Genomic DNA, 20,882 nt, shown 5'->3' on the forward strand with positions numbered 1-20,882 from the left:
ACGCCTATACTTACTTACTGTATTTTTATACAATATATCTAATTCGCTTTCAGGTTTCAGTCGAACGCGACTTGCTACGTTTTGCACAATTATTTTCACAGATTCTACGGCTGGAGGAACAAACGTTGGACCTTTCGATTGTGTTATCTGTGCTGGTGAAGTGTCAGCAAGAAATCGAGAATAACAAATATAAAATAGCGCATCCCGGACCTAAGGATGTACCGCAGATGTTGGCGGTAAATATGATTCATAGTAGGCCTCTTCTTTTCGCCAAGCGTTAGCAAGTGGCAAATAGTGGGAGCAACTGGTATACATAAACATATCTTGGCAGCGCCGGAATAGAGCTGCCTAAAATTGCATTTATTTGTAAAATAGTGAGTTATACCAGTTTCATGGGGTATAACCATACCCACTGGCGGCGAATCTTGCTTGATAACGTTGTTATTGCTTTCACATACCAATTTTTCGTCAAGTGAGCCGAGCAGAGACATAGCGAGCAGAGATGTGGCGAATAGAAGAGGCCTATTTAATACTTATGATATGCATAATTGTGATATTGTTTCGATTGAACCAAAGGGAACGGCTTGTAAGATGGGTTGGGTCAAACGGGCTTTGACTTTATATGTAAGGCTCCCGAATATGTGCTTGAAAGACTTTAAACTTACACTTTGTTTTACTCACGCGCAAACTCCTTTTGGGCTCCGAACTCTGCCTCCTATTTGTGGTGTGTGTCTTGATGTTGTTCCGTAAATGAAAGGTCGTACGGTTTTACGGCGTCTCCGATTGGCAGAGGTTTTTCTTCTTCTTCTTCTTATTCTTTTATTATAGGTTTTCACCTGTTTTTTTTCACACAATTACATAGTTATAAATTACAAAGTATTATTAAAATTCAAAATGACGAAATGTTATTGTCCTTCCGCTGATGTCGAAATCCAGCTTTCGCGCCATCTCTTTGGTGGTCTTCCAGGTCCACGCTTTCGATATATAGTTTTATGAGGAGAAATATACTTGCACATAGACGCAGGCATACCCTTACGAACATGCAAGCTACTAATCCTAAAATAAATCGCAAGAACAGCGAATGAAAGATGGCGCAATGAAATCACCTGCAGAATCGCCCGACTCTCAGTGCTGAACGCACAGAATCTCTCTTAAGCCAAAATAAGCACAGTCTTAGCACACTGATTTCAGTTCTTACGGGGCACTGCTTAATAGGTAGGCACGCCCAGAGGATGGATGTGCAAGCACATGACTTCTGCAGAATCATCATTTTTTAACGGCCTCGGTAGTCTAGTGTAAGTGCACTAGCCTGCCATCCCAGAAGTTGTGGGTTCGAATCCGACGTAAAGCACGGCCCACGCACTTTTCCAAATTTACCTACTTTCCCTGTTTCTAAACAAAAAAACAAAAAAAATCTCATTCCTCAAACCCAAAAACTTATCTTTTCCATTCTTACTCCCGCACAATGGTCAGCGCATTATTTGCTAAAATAAGCAAAAACAAAGAAAAACACACAGTTATACATTGCATCAATGGCGCCAGCAGGAGAAAGGGGGGCAACCGCGGTAATAGCGCAGGCACATCAAATTTAGCGAAGTCCTCAACCATCTGTTCGATCCCTCTGGAAGAAAAATATGAGACACAGATGGCGCTCCAATCGGTAAGAAGGCGTTGTTCCTAAGCAACGACAGGACTGGTACTTAGGACTGGTTACGGCAAGCTAATCACCTACCCTGTTAGAAATCAAATAGATTAACGAAACCAACGCATGACAAGAGTCTTGTCGAGGCCCTATGCTCCCGAGAGGAATGAATAAGGAAAACAAAAAAATTTTAATGTATTGGAAAATTTCACTTCTGCGGAAATCAGAGATCCTTCTAAATTATATACTGGTTTTAGGAGATATAAGTATAAGTTCCCTAAACACACTCGGTGAGTCTACCATTATTCGTCGAGGAGCTACCGCCATTAGAAAAACTTTTTTGTTTCGCGCTTGGAATTTCAAACCTGCCCACTTCGTAGTCGAATGGTAGTCACATACCAACCCATTCGGTTACGGCAGCCGCATATTGCATATCCAGAAGTTTTCTAAAAATTTTGAATAAGAAGTTGAAAATTTTGATGATAATTTTCGAAAATTTGTTAAATTTTTGTGAATTTTGTACAAATTTGGAACTTTGGAACGGGACGATGTAAAACAGTGCGAGTCCATCCATGTATACATTAATGGTTCAAAGCTCCAGGGCAGGGTGGACGGAGGTGTATATTCCGTACATCTGGAAATCTCCTTCAATTTTCTGCCTCCCCGCTTCTGCTGCATCTTTCAGGCTGAACTGAAGGCAATAATAAAAGTTGTGTCACTGGTACAGTGTGATGCTATACCTGGAGATGATATCTACATCTTCACTGATAGCCAGGCGGCGATAAAATGCCTCACAAAGCAGTCGGCAACCTCCAAGAAGGTAGCAAGGTTAGGTTAAGTTAGGTTAGGATAGGATAAATGGGTGCTCTTGCGAGGGGCACACTTGGACAAATAATCTAAATTCGTCCTACATCAAGGGAATAAGACACATTTCTTAACGAGATGGGCTGGGCCATTTTCCCTAAAGGTAACATGGATTCCTGGCCTTTGTGATATTGAGGGTAAGCTTCAACCTTTCTAACCTCAACCTTGGAACTTTGATTTATAAACTTTCTGTCAAACAATAATTATTCTGTTACAAAAAATTTACGAAAAAATTAAGCATTCAAAATATTGAATTGAATGTTGTAAAAAGGTAAAGCGTCTTAATTATGTGGATAGTTTGGTATGTCGGAATGCATTCAGGAAAAAAAAGAAGTATTGTTGTACCAGTGTTATGCGGGTCCCATTAAACCACCTAATCCCTTCGATCACACAGTGAATGGTGGTAGGTCTGCGATCACAATATTGATGAAACGAGAGTTTGTGAAGATGTTAATTGTCTGTTCACGAATGTCACTGATTGTCGATACTACGTCGACTCAAATTGCCAGGCGGTCCCCTTATGCATATGTGATAATTAAAGGTGTGTAGGTTATGTAGATCGTTCTCGAGTGACCTCAGAAGACAATACATTTTGAAGCTCCCCCAACCACCAGAGGGATTCTCATCGGTCTTCTATGCTGACTATTGTTCAATAGTGGCGTAGGGCAATGACATTGATGGCTTGTGTTCCAAAGTGAACGTTTATCTCGCCAGCCTTTCTCGTTTTTTCATTACAAGAAATCTGCATCTTTCCCTCAATAAAACCACGGCGACCTCCTTCTCCTTTACCTCCTTCGTCTATGTGGAGGTCAAACTACTGCTGAAGGTAAAAGACGATGACACACCAATACCGACCGTTAAAAACATCAACATTTTGTTCGTCCCCTTTGAAGGATTGCACTCCTTTTCAGCGCACACAACTGCAATTGCTACTAAGGTCCAAAATCGCATAAGGTCCTTAAATCGCTTGTCGGCAGCACTTGGGGGCAAAGACAAACAAATGTTGCTGGCACATTTAAAGCTATTGACCGGCCGGCACTGAATTATGCTGCTTCCATCTGGTCGCCTGGCACAAGTGATACACAGTGGACAAAACCCCAGACGTGTCAAAATACTACAACCGGAACAGCTACGAGATATCTCCTGAAGTCGCCTCTGCAACACCTTCACAATGAGGCCTCCATGCTCCCGGTTAAGGAGCACAGCAAAATGGTCAGTGAGCAATTTCTGCTAGGGTGCTACCAAAGGTATCAACTACACTGACGGGAGCCAGGGCAAAACACAACCGGAACTAGTTGACCGGACAGTATACAGACAGACATTAAACGACATTCATCGGGAGACCCTTACTATCTTCCTAACCCCCGAATGCCATTATCGAAGTCCAACTACCACGTATTGCAGGCGTAGAGCTTCAATTGCCTCGCGAGCCCCGCATAAATTTGGCCCAATTGGGTTCTGAATATTTTGTAGGTTAAACTCTTACTTATGTAGAACCGACCTCCACATACTCAATATATTTCCAGCATGTTAAGGTACACCGCACGGCACTAACCACCTATTCTCGTGCCCTATCACACCTACTCACCTAACACTCCTCTCCTTTTGGACTCAACCTGTCGAAACAGCACGTTTTCTGGACCTACTATTAGATGAGTTAGACGAAGACGATCGGTGTCTGCACTGCACTAGCAGGATTGAGTAAACTGTTAAAATAAAAACAACAACAATAACAACATATGGTTGCCCCAAGTGTAGAAGGGTCTGACAAGTTCAATTTGGTTGACATTGTCTCTTTGGCAATGGAATGTTTCAGACCAACGGTCTTCTAACATTTCCTTCTCGCCTCCGACATTCCATATGTGTTAACAAATTTATGCATATACATAAATTCATATTCAAGCTATGTAGAATTTAAGTTTCAAATTTATTTCTAGGATCAAAATGAACAAAACGTCGTCACTGCCCTCTACCTCATCAAGATAATTACTAAACTCTTAGCGCACACCAATATCGATATACAACGACCTCAAATCGAGCAACTCTACTCAACCATATTGAAATTTATCAAATGCGATACTCGTCTGGCGGATGGCCAGACTTTGTTACATTTGGCTGTGAACGGCGTGACGCCTGTTGATGATTTCTATACAAGTGATATATGCCGGTAAGCGATCTAACAGTAAATATGTATGTACACATACAGTGACTCACAGCTTATTTGATCCAGGTAATACTTTTATAGAAAAAAGAAAATGACTCGATGTTTATTAAATTTAATTAAAAAATGTATACGACTTGTATAGTTTTCTCAAGAAAATATGCTCACAGCTTAAATGATGGAGTGTATTTTATATTTTCTCTAAGAATGCAATAACGGTGATATGTATTTTTTCTTCCTAAGCCATTCTCAAAAAATTTTTGTAAAGAAAAGTTAAAAAAATTTAAATTTTTTAATATGGGAAAACAGACCTCACTTGAAAAAGGGAAGACGTTATTCGTCATTATAAAGAGAGCAAAAGCCAACGAAAAATTGCAGAAATTGTTGCTATTAGTTCCTCAAGTGTTCGGCACATTATAGAAAGGTTTCGCCATGAAAACAGGATAGAAGATAAGGGCCGAACTGCGCCAAATAAAATATTTAATGATGCAGATAAGAGGTGCATTGTTCGCAAAATTAAAGAAAAAACCCGATTTAAGCGCTCCAAAATTAACGAACGAAGTCGAAAAATACTTAGGTAAGATCTGTAACCCTGAAACTGTTCGTGGAATTCTGCGCGGAGAAAATTTTCATGGAAGGACTGCCCGAGATAAGCCGTTGATTAATGCTTGTAATAGAAAACAAAGAATAGAGTTTTGCAGATAACATTTGAACAAAGACATTTCCTTCTGGAAGTCCGTGGTTTTTACGTATGAAAGCAAATTTAACCTTTTCAGGTTTGATGGGAAGTCCTGCGTTTGGAGAAAACCAAACACCGCGCCTCAACCATGTAATTTGCGCTCTACAGTTAAAAACGGCGGGGGCAGTGTGATGATATGGGGTTGCATGTCCTATTCAGGCGTTGGAAATTTAACATTTATCGAAGGAAACATGAATAAAGAGATGTGTATTTGGATCTGCTAAAAGATAATTTAGTACAAAGTGCGTATAAAAAGGGCATTAGGGATTAGTTTAGGTTATACCAAGACAACGATCCCAAGCATACGGCTGGTATTGTAAAAATTTGGCTTATCTGGACCTGCCCACATGTAGTACAGACACCTGCACGCCAACGCTATTAAGAATTGTGGTCAGTGCTGGAAAATAAAATAACAAACCACAATATTTCTAATGCTTCTGATCTGAAACGGGCACTACAGTAAGAATGGAATAAAATTAGTTCCGATTATACAGCAAAACTTGTAGAATCTATGAATTCCCGATTAAAAGCTGCTCTGAATCAAAAGGGTTACCCCCTAAGTATTAGCCGTAATCATGAAATCGAAATATTAAGGGGTTAGGGGTAGTCAGAGGCCCGAAAAAATGATGATTTTCACGAATTTTTTTTTGCTACTTAATTAATTTATTTAACAGAAATAAAAACATAGCATAAAAACATCATGTTTTAACTTGACTTCACCAAAATTTCAAAAAAAAAAATTAATAATTGCAAAAGTTATCGCTGTTTGTGTGAAGCCCGTTTCTCCAGAAGTCCCTTGCGGTGAACATCACAAGTCCTTGCAGATTCATCTAAAACCAATCGGACAAGAAAAATTAGTTTTATTAATAGATAATCTTGTGCCTGATCGAAGCTTTTTTTTTTTTTCAAAATGAACAAAATGGCGGCCTCAGAAAATTTTTTCCAGATTTTAGAGAAAAAAACCAACAGTTAATTGTTAAAAAAAAATCGAAATTTTTGAAAAAAAAAAAAATCCTTCGATCAGGCACAAGTTTTTTATGTTTTTCAAAAGCTGTATAAATTTTATTGAAATCTACCAAGCGGTTTTTAAGTTACAGTGTTCACCAGTTTGAAAAACATAGTTTTGAGAAAAACGCATTTAAAGTTTTGCTATCGGCTCCGGAGCGGCCGAGCGCCCTTTGTTAATTGTTGAATAACTTGAAAAGTATTTGTCGGATTCACTTCAAATTTTTACACAATATTTTTAAAACATTATACTTTAAGAAAATGCAAAAAAAAAAAATTAATTTTTTGAAAATTCTGACTACCCCTAACCCCTTAAGGGTACCCGGTGGTCTAGAGCACGAAAATTTCACCTATTTTCACGATTTTTTTTTGCCATTAAAAATTTAAAAAACGATGTTTCAACTTTTCGGGCTTATTAGTACGTTTATTGAGCATACAAAAAATTTTTTTTTTATTGTACTTTTGAAACAATATTTATTACAATATTATAAAAATGCCGCTGAAGATGACCCTCTCGAAAAATCGAACCCGGACGGCGTAGATGATTTCGAGACTTCTACTCATTTAAAACACATTCAAGAAGATTCTTAATCAGAAAGAGTGCAGTTATGGTCGGAACTAGAACAAATCGAAAAAATGAAAAAATTGACAAAATGGCGCAGTTTTGAAAAAAAATTCGTAAAATCGTGTTTTTTCACTAGTTTTTTAGTTTAAAAAATAGGAAATTATTTAAATAAAATTATGATTCTAGTTCCGACGATAGCAATACATGTTGTGAACAACATATCCAAATTTCAAATGATTCGGTTTAATAGCTTTTTTGTTTTCATCCCCGCCGTGCCGAAAAAAGTCGTTTCGCGATAAATGAATTTAAAGTTTGAGGTACAGGAGCGCGCGGACCGCTCTCTACCTAGTTAATGGGCTGTAGAAGCTGTAATATTGGGAATTTCCACATTAAAGTTTCATAGTATATTCTTAAAATACTATACTTTCGAAATATCGAAAAAACAAAAAATGGATTTTTTGAAAATTCTAGACTACCGGGTACCCTTAATGTGTTTATGGTTTTTGAATACTTTTCATTTAGTGCATCATTTAAGCTGTGACCTAAAAACTGTAACTGAACAATTTTAATTTGCCATATCTTTCTTATGAAGAAACATTTTTTGTTAAATATATTATTAAAACATGTTATTTAACAATAAAAAAATATAAGATTTTTTTCTGCAATGGAAATACCATAAAATATATTGGGTTGTGGGAAAAGTAATGTCGTATTTTGTCAATTGAGCGCGACATTTAAACATATCTTGCGTTGTACTTATTACATCGGGTCACACTAAACGGCGATTTAAAGACGACAATCTGTACTACAAGTATCTCTTTGACTGTGTTGTGATCGTACGTTTCAGTCTTAAGTTATAGCGCGTCAAAGATGAAGCCCCCCAAGCAAGAAATTCGTCATATTTTACGTTTTTACTACCTTAGAGGTAAAAATGCAACGAAGGCGGCGGCAAAAATTTGTGAAGTTTATGAGCCTGATACTGTAACGATTCGCACAGTACAGCGTTGGTTCGATCGATTTCGTTCTGGTGTAGTAGATGTCGAAGATGCACCCCGTACTGGTAGGCCAATCGTCGTAGAGACTGATAAAATTGTTGAAATTATCCAAAGAGACCGGGATGTGAGCATTCGCTCGATTAGTCAGGAACTAAGTGTAGGCCACAAAACCGTTTGGAACCATTTGCAGAAGATTCCGAAAAAAGCCGGATGTTTTGGTGCCACACGTGTTGACGCAAAAAAATCTCTTGGACCGAATTAACGCTTGCGATTCTCTGCTAAAACAGAACGAACTTGACCCATTTTTGAAGCGGATGGTGACTGGCGATGAAAAGTGGATCACGTACAACAATGCCAAGCGAAAAAGATCGTGGTCGAGGAGCGGCAAGACGGCCAAGGGCCATCGCCAAGCCCGGATTGACCACCAGGAAGGTTTTGCTGTGTGTTTGGTGGGATTGGAAGGGAATTATCCACTATGAGCTGCTCAACTATGGTCAGACCCTTAATTCAGACCTCTACCGTGAGCAACTTGACCGTTTGAAGCAGGCTATTGACCAGAAGCGGCCAGAATTGGTCAATAGGTATGGTTTTGTGTTCCACCAGGACAACGCCCGTCCTCACACATCTTTGATGACCCGCCAGAAGCTACGGGAGCTCGGATGGGATGTCCTATCGCACTCATCATATAGTCCGGACCTGGCATCAAGTGACTATCATCTCTTCCGGTCCATGCAAAACGCCCTTGGTGATACCAAGTTGGCCTCAAAAGTGGCTTGCGATAACTTGTTGTCTGAGTTTTTTTGCAAATAAGGAGCGAGGGTTTTATAAAGGGGGGATAATGAAGATGCCTTTTAAATGGCAACAAGTTTGCGAACTAAACGAGCATATTTGACTTGAATCGAATATTTCTAAGTACGTTAAATAAAGCGTCAAATTTCGATCACAAATACGACATTTATTTTTCCCCAACCCAATATTTGATATTTTAATAATTTTTTTGGCTGCATCAAATAAACTGCGAGTCACTGTACATCATAACCTATCGTAACATATTTGGTATTCTTTATTAGTTTCCCTTGCTTCCGCACTGCATTGCTGTTGGTGCACGTAGGCGCCTCAGTTACGGCTGTCGATCGTGATCGCAATACGCCCCTGCATACGCTCGTTTCAAGTGTAAGTTGTTAGGCGCTTGCCGCACCCCAAAGTATACCCAAGTTCTTTCTACACTTTTTCAGATACAGTATCCACGCGATAATCCACACGTTGTGACGCAAGCCGAAAAGATTGTGAAACTTTTTGTGGATGCCGGTGCACATTTGGATGCGGTGAATGCGAACGGCTTGACGGCAGCACAAGTTGGTAATGCAGGTAAGCCTTACTTATGAGCGTACAAATGTAGATAAATGAGTACCCAAATTAGTACTTAGCATTGATTAATGATTTGATTTCTTTTAACGCAGCTGCTATTAGCAACCTTATACTCAGCTACCAGAATTCATTGACGTCCTTGAAATGTATTGCCTCGCGTTGTATCGCTTTCCACAAGCTTAAATACCAGGGTTTCATACCTAAGGCGTTGGAAGCTTTTATACAAATGCACAGCGCCGAAAAATTCTGCGCGTAAGCGTTGCTGCAGTTGGTGCTTTTGGCGCGGCAATCGAGTGAAGTGAGTGTGGCCCGTAGAAGTGGTTGGGCTGAGCGAACTCTATCAACTTCCTCTTGGTGTATTGTAATTTTGTATATTTGAAGTCGAATATTTATTTTAGATTTATAAAAATTAAACGCTGGTTATCCAGCAAAAAATATTGTTTTTTTAGCCACAGCGATATTGAGCAATATTGGAGAAGATATAATCTGCATAGTGGACTATTTAATTTAATACAATTGCGTGCTGTTTTTACTGAAATATGTCAAATTTAAAACGTTTGTGGCAAATTATGTTCATATGAAAAGAAGAAGCTTTTTGTTTTTAAATATTTTAATTGTTTTTGAAATATTATATTGTATTGTATTATAGCCAAATATTTTTGCCAAGCGCATGTATATGAAAAATGTGGACTGAATTTTTAGTTGTAAATGCATAAATAATCATTTAACACAAATTATATCTAAAATATCATCAAATGAGTGTGATAAAGCCGAGCACAACACGAAAATCTCGCGCACTTAATTGGTGAAAAATACGCATTGCGCATATACCTAAAAATCGATTGAATTTCTATGTATCTCTGTAAATTATCTAACTATTGTAACAGTGAATAGTTTTCGACTCAAATCCTAATTTTACGAATCAATCGATGATGATAGCGTAGCGTTATAATTGTGAAAATGTTGTATGTATCTGTGTAGGCGATTCGTCAATAATGGAATTCATTCATCCAAAATATGAATAGATAAATATAAATGTCAAAATTTTGTATAACAAATTTTAAAATATAAGCTAACGGTAAGCTGACTTACAAAACGATTGTTTGGTGATTTACTCGGAACAAATGGTTTGTGTAAAAATGTGCGAATTAGTCATCTTTGGAAGGCTCAATACTACGTAAGTTTTTATACCCTCAATTATGATGTTCACGTAGCCGTAGCCGAGGGCTTTTTGTAATTGCCATACAGTAAGTAGGTGTAGATGCTGGCTTCCAGATTATGCCTGAACGCCTCTAAGGTCGTATCCGTGCTGGACTTCCTCTTCTTAATTGGCGCGATAACCGCTTACGCGATTTTGGCCGAGTTTAACAAAGCCTGCCAGTCGTTTCTTTCTCGTGCTAATCGGCGCCAATTGGACACACCAAGTGAAGCCAAGTCTTTCTCTACCTGATCTTTCCAACGCAGAGGATGTCTTACTCTTCCTCTACTACCACCAGGTGGTACCGTATCGAATTCTTTCAGACCCGGAGCGTTTGTATCCATTCGGATGAATTGACCCAGCCAACGTAGCCGCTGGATCTTTATTCGCAGCGCTATGTCTATGTCGTCGTAAAGCTCATACAGCTCAACGTTCTATCGTCTGCGATATTCGCCGTTGCCAACCTGCAAAGGTCCCAAAATCTTACGCAAAATATTTCTCTCGAACACTCCAAGCGTCGCTTCATCGGATGTTGTCATCGTCCAAGCTTCTGCGTCATACGTTAGGGCGGGCATGATGAGAGTCTGGTAGAGTGTTAGTTTTGTTCGTCGAGAGAGGACTTTACTGCTCAGTTGCCTACTTAGTCCAAAGTAGCACTTGTTGGCAAGAGAGATTCTACGTTGGATTTCAGGGCTGACATTGTTATCGGTGTTAATGCTGGTTCCTAAATAAACGAAATATTTTACAACCTCGAAATCCTAACTGTCTACAGTGACGTGGGTGCCCATACACGAGTGCGCCGACTGTTTGTTTGAAGACAGGAGGTACTTCGTTTTGTCCTCGTTCACCACCAAACCCATGCCTCAATAGTAAATGGAATTATGTAGAAAAGTAGAGTAAAGTATGGCATTTAAAGTGAATAAATTATTTTTGGAAAAAATTTAATTTTTGTTTTTATATGTCAAAGCGGTACTTACTTTAAAAACACGCCTCGTATATTAGACTTTTACAACATTTGCGGTAGGAACAGCGATTTCCATAAAAAAATAGGATTTATGGCATTGAAGTAGTTTGGAGGTATGCATAAATAGACGGACTGAGCTTTATGCCAATAATCACATAAGAAATAAAGGGTATGTATTAGGGCGGGTCGATTTAAAAATCGCTCATTGCTCTGTGAAAATCGTATTCTAGAGATCAAAATAAGAAACTTTGCCGAAGGAACCATACCTCTAAAACGAATTCTGGGTCGAACTTTTGGGTAGGGGCAAATTTTGAAAAATCCCACTTTGACCCATTTAGAGTGCTCCAATCGAGTCCAAATGTATGACCGACCCCAACTAACTTTGGACGGCCGATCCACCCATGCCAGTGGGGTTCCCCATACAATCATTTCAAAATATCACCATTTTTGGCCTTTACATGAGAAAAGAAACTAAAAAGTTCAATCCAAATTGGGGGACATCAGAATTCGTTTTAGAGGTATGGTTCCTTCGGCAAAGTTTCTTATTTTGATCCCTAGAATACGATTTTCACAGAGCATTGGGCGATTTTTTTGCCTCCCCACAAATCGACCCGGCCTAGTAAGTATGCTACTGTATTGAAATTAATATCGTTTTTCTATTATTTAAATATTTTTATTAAAGAATATTTAAATTTTTATTAAAAAATATTTCAATTCAACTAACAGTCATCAATCACATTACTTACATATGTACTAGTGGCTATAAGCTGCTGTCTGCATTCTGGCATACATTTATTAAATCCTTCATCGCAGATGTGTCATTGTCCTGAAATGTGTGCCACGCGTATTTTTCATATGAAAGTAATTTGCTAAATTTTAAAAATGTAAATGCTAATGACTGGGAAAGACAAGTCAATCTACATGTGTAGGTAAATTCGCTTCAAGGAAGTTTTCCATTCTATCCTCGGCGGATTGTTGGCGTATCACACATGCACTCCCACACACATACCCGAACATATATTGGCATATAATTGCGATTAGCGCCACTTCACAGGTAGGTTTGTACAATATTAAATTTACATTCATGCATACACACATACATACGCGTACATTCGCGTGTGAACGTATTGTATGTATATTGGTGGGTGTGCGTAACACTCCTACAATTCACTAAAAGCACACAGGACACACACACACGCACACATACATATGTACGTACATATGCATACGCACATGCCTGCCCAGTTATTATTTGTAACTAAATATTTTTTTCACATTTTTATTGTTGTGGTCACACAAGGCTATCATCGTCAACTTAGTGGCTATGGCAGCTAGCAATCCAAAAAGCAAATAGCAAAAGCGACCAAGCCACTCGACGTGCTACATTTAATGTATGTAGTAGAGTACGTGAAAACGAGGCGGTGATGACCAAGTCAAATATCCTTGCGTGCGGCTTGGTGGTCAGCTCAGTTCGTGTAACGGTGTTAGCGCAGCTACAACAATCTTAAATGTCGCGTGCGCCAACTAACTTTGCCAATTATCGATTTTCATTTTATAATTTTTGACTGTTGGCCATTAAAAACAACAAATTCGAACAGTTACAGTGACAAAGCCAAATAGCCAACTAACCAATGTGGCGTCCATTTCGAATTTCAGTGGAATAGTGGATTGTCGCATACAACAATTAAATATTAAACTAAACTAAATATATGCAAAAGCAAAAGAAAAACTCAGCAACCAAGGAATAAAATATTTTTTTTTGTTATTTTTTTTTTAATTATTGAAAGAATTTCCGAAATTGTTGCTCTATGAGTATGCTGGGTTTCGTTTATCTCTTTTTGATACTCGGTTGGATTCTGATTGTGTTATTTCTTAAGTGCAAAAAGTCGATTACACCACATTTTGCTTTCGCCGAAAATTATACAGACGCTATTGCGGCTGGTGAGTGAAAGTGTATACAAAAAAAAAAAAAAAACTAAAAAAAAAAATATTATTAAGTGGTTACAAGTAAATATATGGCACTAAAAAACTATAGTGCTGGCTTTCGATGCTTTGAATGCTCAAGAATTCACTTGTTTGGGTTGATGTAGGGTTCAAAATAGGTACGTTACGGCAACGCATTTGACTCTAGTGACGTGTAAACGCATCGTGGTGCCACAATGAAAGTACTGCCGCATGAAAAAGAAGGGGGAAAACAGATTTTCTTGTCGTGAAAGTTAATATATTACTTACATACCCTATGATCAAAAAGTATCGAGAATGTTTAATTTAAACGAACCTCGCACATGGGATCCGGTCTATATTTTTTCCTTATGCTGGTAGGACTGTAAGACACACATCTGTCACTTTTTAACGCCATCGGATCATTAGTGTTTGCCTGGGCGGCCGGAAATGTGTGGAAACAATTCTTGGATTTGCACGATGATAACGCGCCATCGCACCGATCCCAAATTGCGCTGTATTATTTGATCAAATACCAAGTAAATACCATCTCACAAGCACCGTATTCACCTGACATGGCCCCGTGGGACTTCTTTTTGTTTCCCAAGTTGAAGTTACCACTTCGTGGAAGGAGATTTCAGTCGATAGAGGAGATCGCAGAGAACGTGACGAAGGAGCTGAGGCCCATCCCTTCGTCGGCCTACCAGGGGTGCATGGAGGACTGGGTTAAACGTTGGCACATATTCAGACGTTGGCTTCAGACGGGTCACATTTTGAAGGAGATAAAATAAATTTGTCTGAAATTTAGTTCGGCCTTGTTTTATTTAAACATTCCCGGTAACTTCTGATCATAGGGTACATACACAATGGGCATTTACATCCGTTTTGGGTGTTTGGCCGAGCCATTCCTCCTATTTGTAGCGTCCGTCATGATATTGTTCCACAAGTGGAGGGACCTACAGTTTTAGCCGACTCCGAACGGAAAATATTTTTTATGAGGAGCTTTTTCATGGCAGAAATACGCTGGGAGATTTGAAATTGCGTGGCGAGAGGCGACCGCTAATAGAATTTTTTTTTCCTTTTTTGTGTTTCACGGAGTCTACGAACCTATATTCTCCGAATTCCGAATGGTGGTCACTCACCAACTCATTCGGCTACGGCGGCCGCCGCACCAACCAGTCGTATTAGTTTGGGAGAAAATAAATCCGTAATTTTTGCGAAAAATTTTTCCGCAAATGGCTTAAAACTGTTTTACGGTCGATCTTTAGCTCCTGGGCGAAGCTACGACTACTAAGATGACGGTGAACTTCGATTATTTCTCTGATCGACATTTTTTTTAGCATCAAAAATGTCTGAACGGAATCGACGGAACCAAAATTGAACGTAATTACCTGTTACAGTATCAGTACTATAAACACCATTCGCAATTTCAGCGGTCTGGCTTGCATTTTCGCCTTTATCAACTGTAAAATATACCAGATATTTCATTTTTCCATTGTTAACACCCTGTATTGAGATGAGATTAGATTTGCGGTTGGTTAGGCAAGTCTTAGCACGCAGTCAGGAAGACCATTTTACCACACCCGGATAGATTACAGTGGGAGGGATAGAGAGCCAGGATAGATACGGTAGGGATGCTAAGACTGAACAATTTGGTTTGAAGTCACTCACTCTTCCGCGAATCTTTTGGACTCTTTGAAAAATCTCAAGAGATCCGGCAGAGGAAGAGTATGAACTTGATCCATACTCAATATATCGCAGACCAACAGCCTAAGTCTGATTCTGGAAAACGCCGGACAGCTACAGAGAAAATGCTCTGCAATGGCCTCGTTTTACCGGCAGGATAAGCATATTGGGTCGACAATGATTGCCACCATGGGAATCCATATGCTGACCACAGGCGTTGTGCCCTGTAATTACATCCACTTGTATTCTCAGATCCTTCCTGCTAAGTTTTAGGAGAAATATCACTAGTTTCTTGTTTTGCACTTGGCTACTCTGCAGGAACCCAACTCAGGTCAACGTCTTGTATGGGTAGACCTCATGATGTCGTTAATACATAGTTGAATCGATGCAGAGTTGACACCTAAAAAGGGTTTGTTGTTATGCTTGTAGAGCCTTTATTAACCAGTTTATCAGCGATAGCTTCCTGTAACTCACAACTGAATGGAACAAAGGAAAACCAGCAAAATTTTTTTTTTTTAGTGTGAATTGTCACCTTGACAAACCCTACTTGTCACCTTGATAAACTCTAAATTGTTTGATCGATACTTTATGAGATATCGATCTATGGCAATGTATCATAGAAAAGCGGGTAGAAGAAGCTTACGTGGCTTATTAGACCTGCAAAAGGGTTATCAGTAGAAGCTGAGGTCTAAAGCCTAAACTCGCACTTTGGATGTATTCCGTTATAGTAGACCGATTATGTCATACAGAGCATTAGTATGATGGTCTGCATTAATCAAACAGTACTGCGTTAGGCGTACTACCAGCAACCTGCGCAGGAATAACTGGAGCTATGAAGTCGTGTCCAGCAGAAGCACTTAATGTCATGCTCTACCTGCACCCAATAGACTTACAACTACGACTAACAGCAACAAATACCGCCTTCAGAATAAAGGAAGGTGATTTTTGGAGTGTTAGGATGGTTGGTCAAAGTGTTATTTTAGACAAGTAAAGGCTTTAGACTTTATAATAGAGTTTAAGGTAAAGTTCCCCAAACGAAAGGAATGGGATTTGAATTCAGTAGCCAAAGAGAATCCAACTGCATTCTACACTGACGGAGTCAAGATGAACTGTGGCGTCGGCCCTGGTGTACATTTGAAAGATTTCGAAACTTCCAAGTCTTTTCGCCTGGTGAATTGGAATAGTGGTGGTGGTGCACGTGATAAGGGAAGCTTGCAGGATAATTAGAAACCATTCCCAACAACTATCGGAAGCGCGTATTTTGTCAGATAATCAAGCAGCCATCTTAGCTTTAAAGTTACCTACAACGAATTTAAAAATCCTCAGGCAATGGAAAGAAGAATTTAATGCTTTAGCGCATACGACAGATATCACACTTTCGGTATCTGAGTACCTGGTCATAGGAACATAGAAGGAAATGAGGAAGCTGATGAGCTGGCAAGACGGGGGCATCCTATAATGAATCCGAAGCGGTAGAAAGAGACTGCGCAAAAGGGAGATCCTCTCGCTATTCCAGAAGTCGGCCGTTGACAGATGGACTAACACGGATACCTGCCAAATCACTAAACAAACGTAGCCCGATTTCAACAAATCCAGAACTGACGAGTTGTTGAGAAAGATACGAGCAGATGTATTTAGAATTAAGTCAACAATAACCGGCCACTGGGCTTTGGGAGATTATATTAGATTAGATTTGTGGGGGGTTGGTCAAGTCCAACCATTCCAAGGAGACCATTGTACTACACCCGGATAGATTTCAGTAGAAAGAATAGAGATAGGAAAGATAAAATTTGGGTGGTAAGACGGAAAAATTAGTTTAAGGTCATTTTTCCACAAATCTCTTGGATTTATTGATGAATCTTAAGAGATCCAGAAAAGGAAGAGTATGAACTTTATCCATACTCAGTATATCGCAACCCTATATCCAAAGTCTGATTCTGGAAAACGCCGGACTCTTCAAGGGAGCCACCGTTAAAGTGGAACCCGTTATCAACAGTTCTCTAGATCCGTAGTGTTCTGTTTTAACTCAATTATCACTCTATTTGTCATCTGACAGCAAGGGATTTTACTGAGTTAAGTAACAGGGTCACCTTGCGCAGGGTGTGATTCTTCATCAGGCACTAACGGTCTTGGCTTAGTAGAAGCTATGGAGTTGGAGCAACCGACTGTATTGCAGTGAGAACAAAACACTTGACCCCAACATTTGACACTTGACTCCCCGTTTGGGAGACTAGGAAGATGGGGTGGGAGACCAGAAGATGCCAGGAAGATGGATGGTCGCACAACTATAAATGTGGAAGCTGTAATCAAGAAGAATCTAAGGAAACAGTCTTTCACTATCTGTGTGAGTGCCAAAGTCTGGGTGTTTTGCGTCATAACATAGAATGCTGGGGGAATTCTCGATGGTTAACTTGAAAGAAATTGCAGAAAAGAAAATAGTCGACATAGGCAGATTCGTAGTCAAATTGAGATGGTTCGACTAACAAAAAGTAGTGGTTCTACAAGGGGGTTCATCAAAATGGCATCTTTTATGCTAATTGTGTGCGGGATGTGTCACTCAGACAGCACCTCCCACACCACCTGTAAGCGTACTATATAACACATTCAAACCTTGAATCTCACCTCCATCTGATGGTCCAAATTTTCGATGACGCTGAGGCATAATTGAGGTTCTATGCCGTTAATGTGCCGAAGTATCTCATTCTTTAGCTCTTGAATTGTTGCTGGCTTATCGACGTACACCTTTTCTTTCAAATAATCCCAAAGAAAGAAGTCCAACGGTGGAGTTGATGTTTAGGTGTGATTCACATTCAACTTCGGCCCGTGAAATTTAACCACCCTTTATGTTGAAAACAAGTTTTTTTAGTCAGTGTTATTTGTAGACGAAGAAAAACAACTGTATTGGAACAGAGCGAAAGCCGAAATATTTATCAATCTCTATTTTGTCAGTCTGTACGACGATTGGCCTACCAGTACGGGGTGCATCTTCGACATCTACTACACCAGAACGAAATCGATCGAACCAACGCTGTGCTGTGCGAATCGTTACAGTATCAGGCCCATAAACTTCATAAATTTTTGCCGCCGCCTTCGTTGCATTTTTACCTCTAAGGTAGTAAAAACGTAAAATATGACGAATTTCTTGCTTGGGGGGCTTCATCTTTGACGTGCTATAACTTAAGACTGAAACGTACGATCACAACACAGTCAAAGAGACACTTGTAGTACAGATTGTCGTCTTTAAATCGGCGTTTAGTGTGACCCGATGTAATAAGTACAACGCAAGATATGTTTAAATGTCGCGCTCAATTGACAAAATACGACATTACTTTTTCCCCAACCCTATAGTATAATAATTATTTTTCCTTACTTAATTTTCTCAGATCGTCGTCCGTCAGTTCATATCATACAACTACCACCGGAAGAAATGGATAACGAAGATCAATTCATCGACTCATATCATCAAAGCAGCAATAGCCTTCGGCGGCATTCCAATCGCTCGCAACATTCGGCTATGCACGAAGAGCGTACCGTCGAAACGACATATCCAACAGATGCAGTTGTGAATCCCGCATACATGCACGATGAGGAATATATCATTAATGGTAGGTGGAAATATACTAAAGTGGGACATAACTCTAAAGAGAGGCATACATCTAAGGATAGGTATAAATCTAAAAAAAAGTATAAATTTACAAATTGTTTTGCAAAATGCCAACAAATATTAAAGGGAAAATAATTTAAATATTCAACTCAGTCTGTAAAAACACCAAAAATATACTTTTGATTTCATTTTCTCTGTTACAGCTCCGCCCCCTTCTTATGAAGAAGTTATGCGCCAACCGGAAGTGTATCCCAAAGTGCATCAAAGTACGAGCAAAGTGAGCGACGCGAATATTTAAAGCTCACCAGGGCGCCTCATCTGTTTCTCTTTTGCTGAAAAGTCTGAGCAATTCAACGCTGCATAACAACAAAAAAAAGGAATCAATTGTTACATCTGAGTCATGAGGGTGCCCATTTTTTGTATATATTGTATATTAAAAACCTTCAGCTGTGATTTTATACTAAAATTAATACGGAAAAAAAGATTTTTTTTTTCTAATATAAATGTTAAATGTGGTTTAGAACTGTATAAATTGTCTTTTTTATTATTAAATACAAATAATTAATTATGAATTTCATATTGATTTCAAAAATAGTTTGAATCATTTTTTATTGCTAAGCGGTATGGCTGATACCTCTAACATTTACTGCAAATTTATTGGCAACGCAACTTGAAAACATTTCCTTTACATTTTCAAAAGAACCCTCATATCCTGGTTTCTTCTTCTTCTTCTTCGTCTTCCTAGCGTCACAGTCCTTGGTGAACCACTGCTTACTTCACAGCTTCTTGCCATCGTTCTCGATTTACATCCCCTTCCCTTCAACATTGCACGCGCATTTTCCTAAGATCAGCTGCCACACCTTCTAGTCACCTTTTCCTCGGGCGTCCCCTTTTTCTTTCTCCAATTGGGCGAAGATCTAGTGTCTTTCTCGTTCAACGCCCCCTTGGTATTCTAGCCACATCCTTGTTTCATATTTTTGAAAAATAGTTTTATTTTATATTTATTTTATTTTATTGTATTAATAAAATTCTAGCCGACTCCAGACAAATTGATTGCAGTAAAACAAAAACAAAATTTAAAACGCTTTTTTTCTCTTTCGGTGCTTTGAATCTTAAAATTTCAATCAGAATGAAAGAATAAGAGAAAAAAAAATTGCGCCCATCAGAGAGTGCGTGACGTCTCACCAGCCCAGTTTTGCAGTGTTGCCAACCCTTTGCTCTTCGCAAGAAATGTAGTGCTTTTTTATACACAAAAATTGAAGATTCCCGCTGTAGTGTTTTCCAAGCAGAAGTAGCCGCAATTAAGGAAGCAGTGGATGGGTTGCTTACTTCTGTAATTACTGTAATTCACGTAAATATCTACTCCGACAGCCAAGCGGCAATCAGGGCCATGCGCTCGTTGTTTATGCGTTCGAAATTAGTCGCGAAATGTCTGACTTCTCTCTCGATTGCATAAGAATACTAGGCTCATTCGGCTCAATATTCAGCTCATTTGGGTTCTCGGTCACAGTGGCACAGAGGGAAATTGCTGGGATAATGAGCTGGCTAGAGAAGGGACACTGGATACGGTTTCATTGCAAAATGAGAGTATTGGGGTTGCTCTGAAAACCTGTGGTTTACTTCTGGAAAGATAGGCCTCGCAAGTGTTGGGCTAGTGCTCAAACATGTAAAATCGTGAGATCCTTCAACGCACAGGGGCGCTCGAGGAAACTTCTAAAGCTAGCAAAGCTGCAGCTCTCAATTTTAATGGATATCCTTACCGGTCATTGTCCGTTAGCTGTCCACGCGGTGAGACTTGGGACTGCTTGAAGTCCTTTCTGCAGAACCTGTGTGGAGGATTAGGTGGAATCATCTCAGTACCTTCTGTTTAGTTGCCCTGCTCTCGTCGGGCAAAGATATAGACATCTGAGCTTTTACTTTTTTGCTACCACGGCGGATACTACGGGTTTAAATATCACTCACTTGAATTTCATCGGGATTAGGGGTATTCAGAGGCCCGAAAAAATGTTGATTTTTAATAATTCTTTTTTTGCTGGTCAATTGCTTTATTTTACAAAAATAAAAACATTGCATTAATACATCAAGTTTCGTCTTGACTTTAGGAAAATTTCAACAAAAAAAATAAAATTAATAATTGTGAAAGTTATCGC

General features: G+C 39.3%; 2 protein-coding genes across 4 annotated transcripts in view; both read left to right on the forward strand.

Moving 5' to 3' along the window:
• The window catches only part of LOC128868920 (protein fem-1 homolog B), a 40,230-nt gene extending 30,561 nt beyond the window's left edge, over window positions 1-9,669 (forward strand). For 2 of the 3 annotated variants that reach the window (XM_054111531.1, XM_054111533.1), the window contains 5 exons: window positions 54-236; window positions 4,444-4,673; window positions 9,042-9,144; window positions 9,207-9,339; window positions 9,432-9,669. In XM_054111531.1, coding sequence (XP_053967506.1) covers window positions 54-236; window positions 4,444-4,673; window positions 9,042-9,144; window positions 9,207-9,339; window positions 9,432-9,595 — 813 coding nt within the window. In that variant the 3' untranslated portion in view covers window positions 9,596-9,669. The remainder of the gene's footprint in view (window positions 1-53; window positions 237-4,443; window positions 4,674-9,041; window positions 9,145-9,206; window positions 9,340-9,431) is intronic. The other variant, XM_054111532.1, reaches the window with a different exon arrangement.
• Window positions 9,670-13,261: 3,592 nt separating this feature from the next.
• LOC128867880 (uncharacterized) lies at window positions 13,262-19,241 on the forward strand. Its single transcript, XM_054109454.1, has 3 exons — window positions 13,262-13,442; window positions 18,512-18,733; window positions 18,936-19,241. The coding sequence occupies exons 1-3, from the start codon at window positions 13,310-13,312 to the stop codon at window positions 19,028-19,030; spliced, it is 450 nt and encodes a 149-aa protein (XP_053965429.1). The 5' UTR covers window positions 13,262-13,309; the 3' UTR covers window positions 19,031-19,241.
• The last annotated feature ends 1,641 nt before the right edge of the window (window positions 19,242-20,882 follow it).

The sequence above is a fragment of the Anastrepha ludens genome, chromosome 6 (genome assembly GCF_028408465.1).
Source record: "Anastrepha ludens isolate Willacy chromosome 6, idAnaLude1.1, whole genome shotgun sequence".
Lineage (NCBI taxonomy): Eukaryota > Metazoa > Arthropoda > Insecta > Diptera > Tephritidae > Anastrepha > Anastrepha ludens.

Bases quoted from the DNA above. Each gene is read 5' to 3' on its own strand.
- LOC128867880 (XM_054109454.1), top strand. From the start codon at position 13,310: ATGAGTATGCTGGGTTTCGTTTATCTCTTTTTGATACTCGGTTGGATT. The intron at 13,443-18,511 runs GTGAGTGAAAGT...TAATTTTCTCAG, and splicing joins TACAGACGCTATTGCGGCTG to ATCGTCGTCCGTCAGTTCAT. The intron at 18,734-18,935 runs GTAGGTGGAAAT...TCTCTGTTACAG, and splicing joins TGAGGAATATATCATTAATG to CTCCGCCCCCTTCTTATGAA.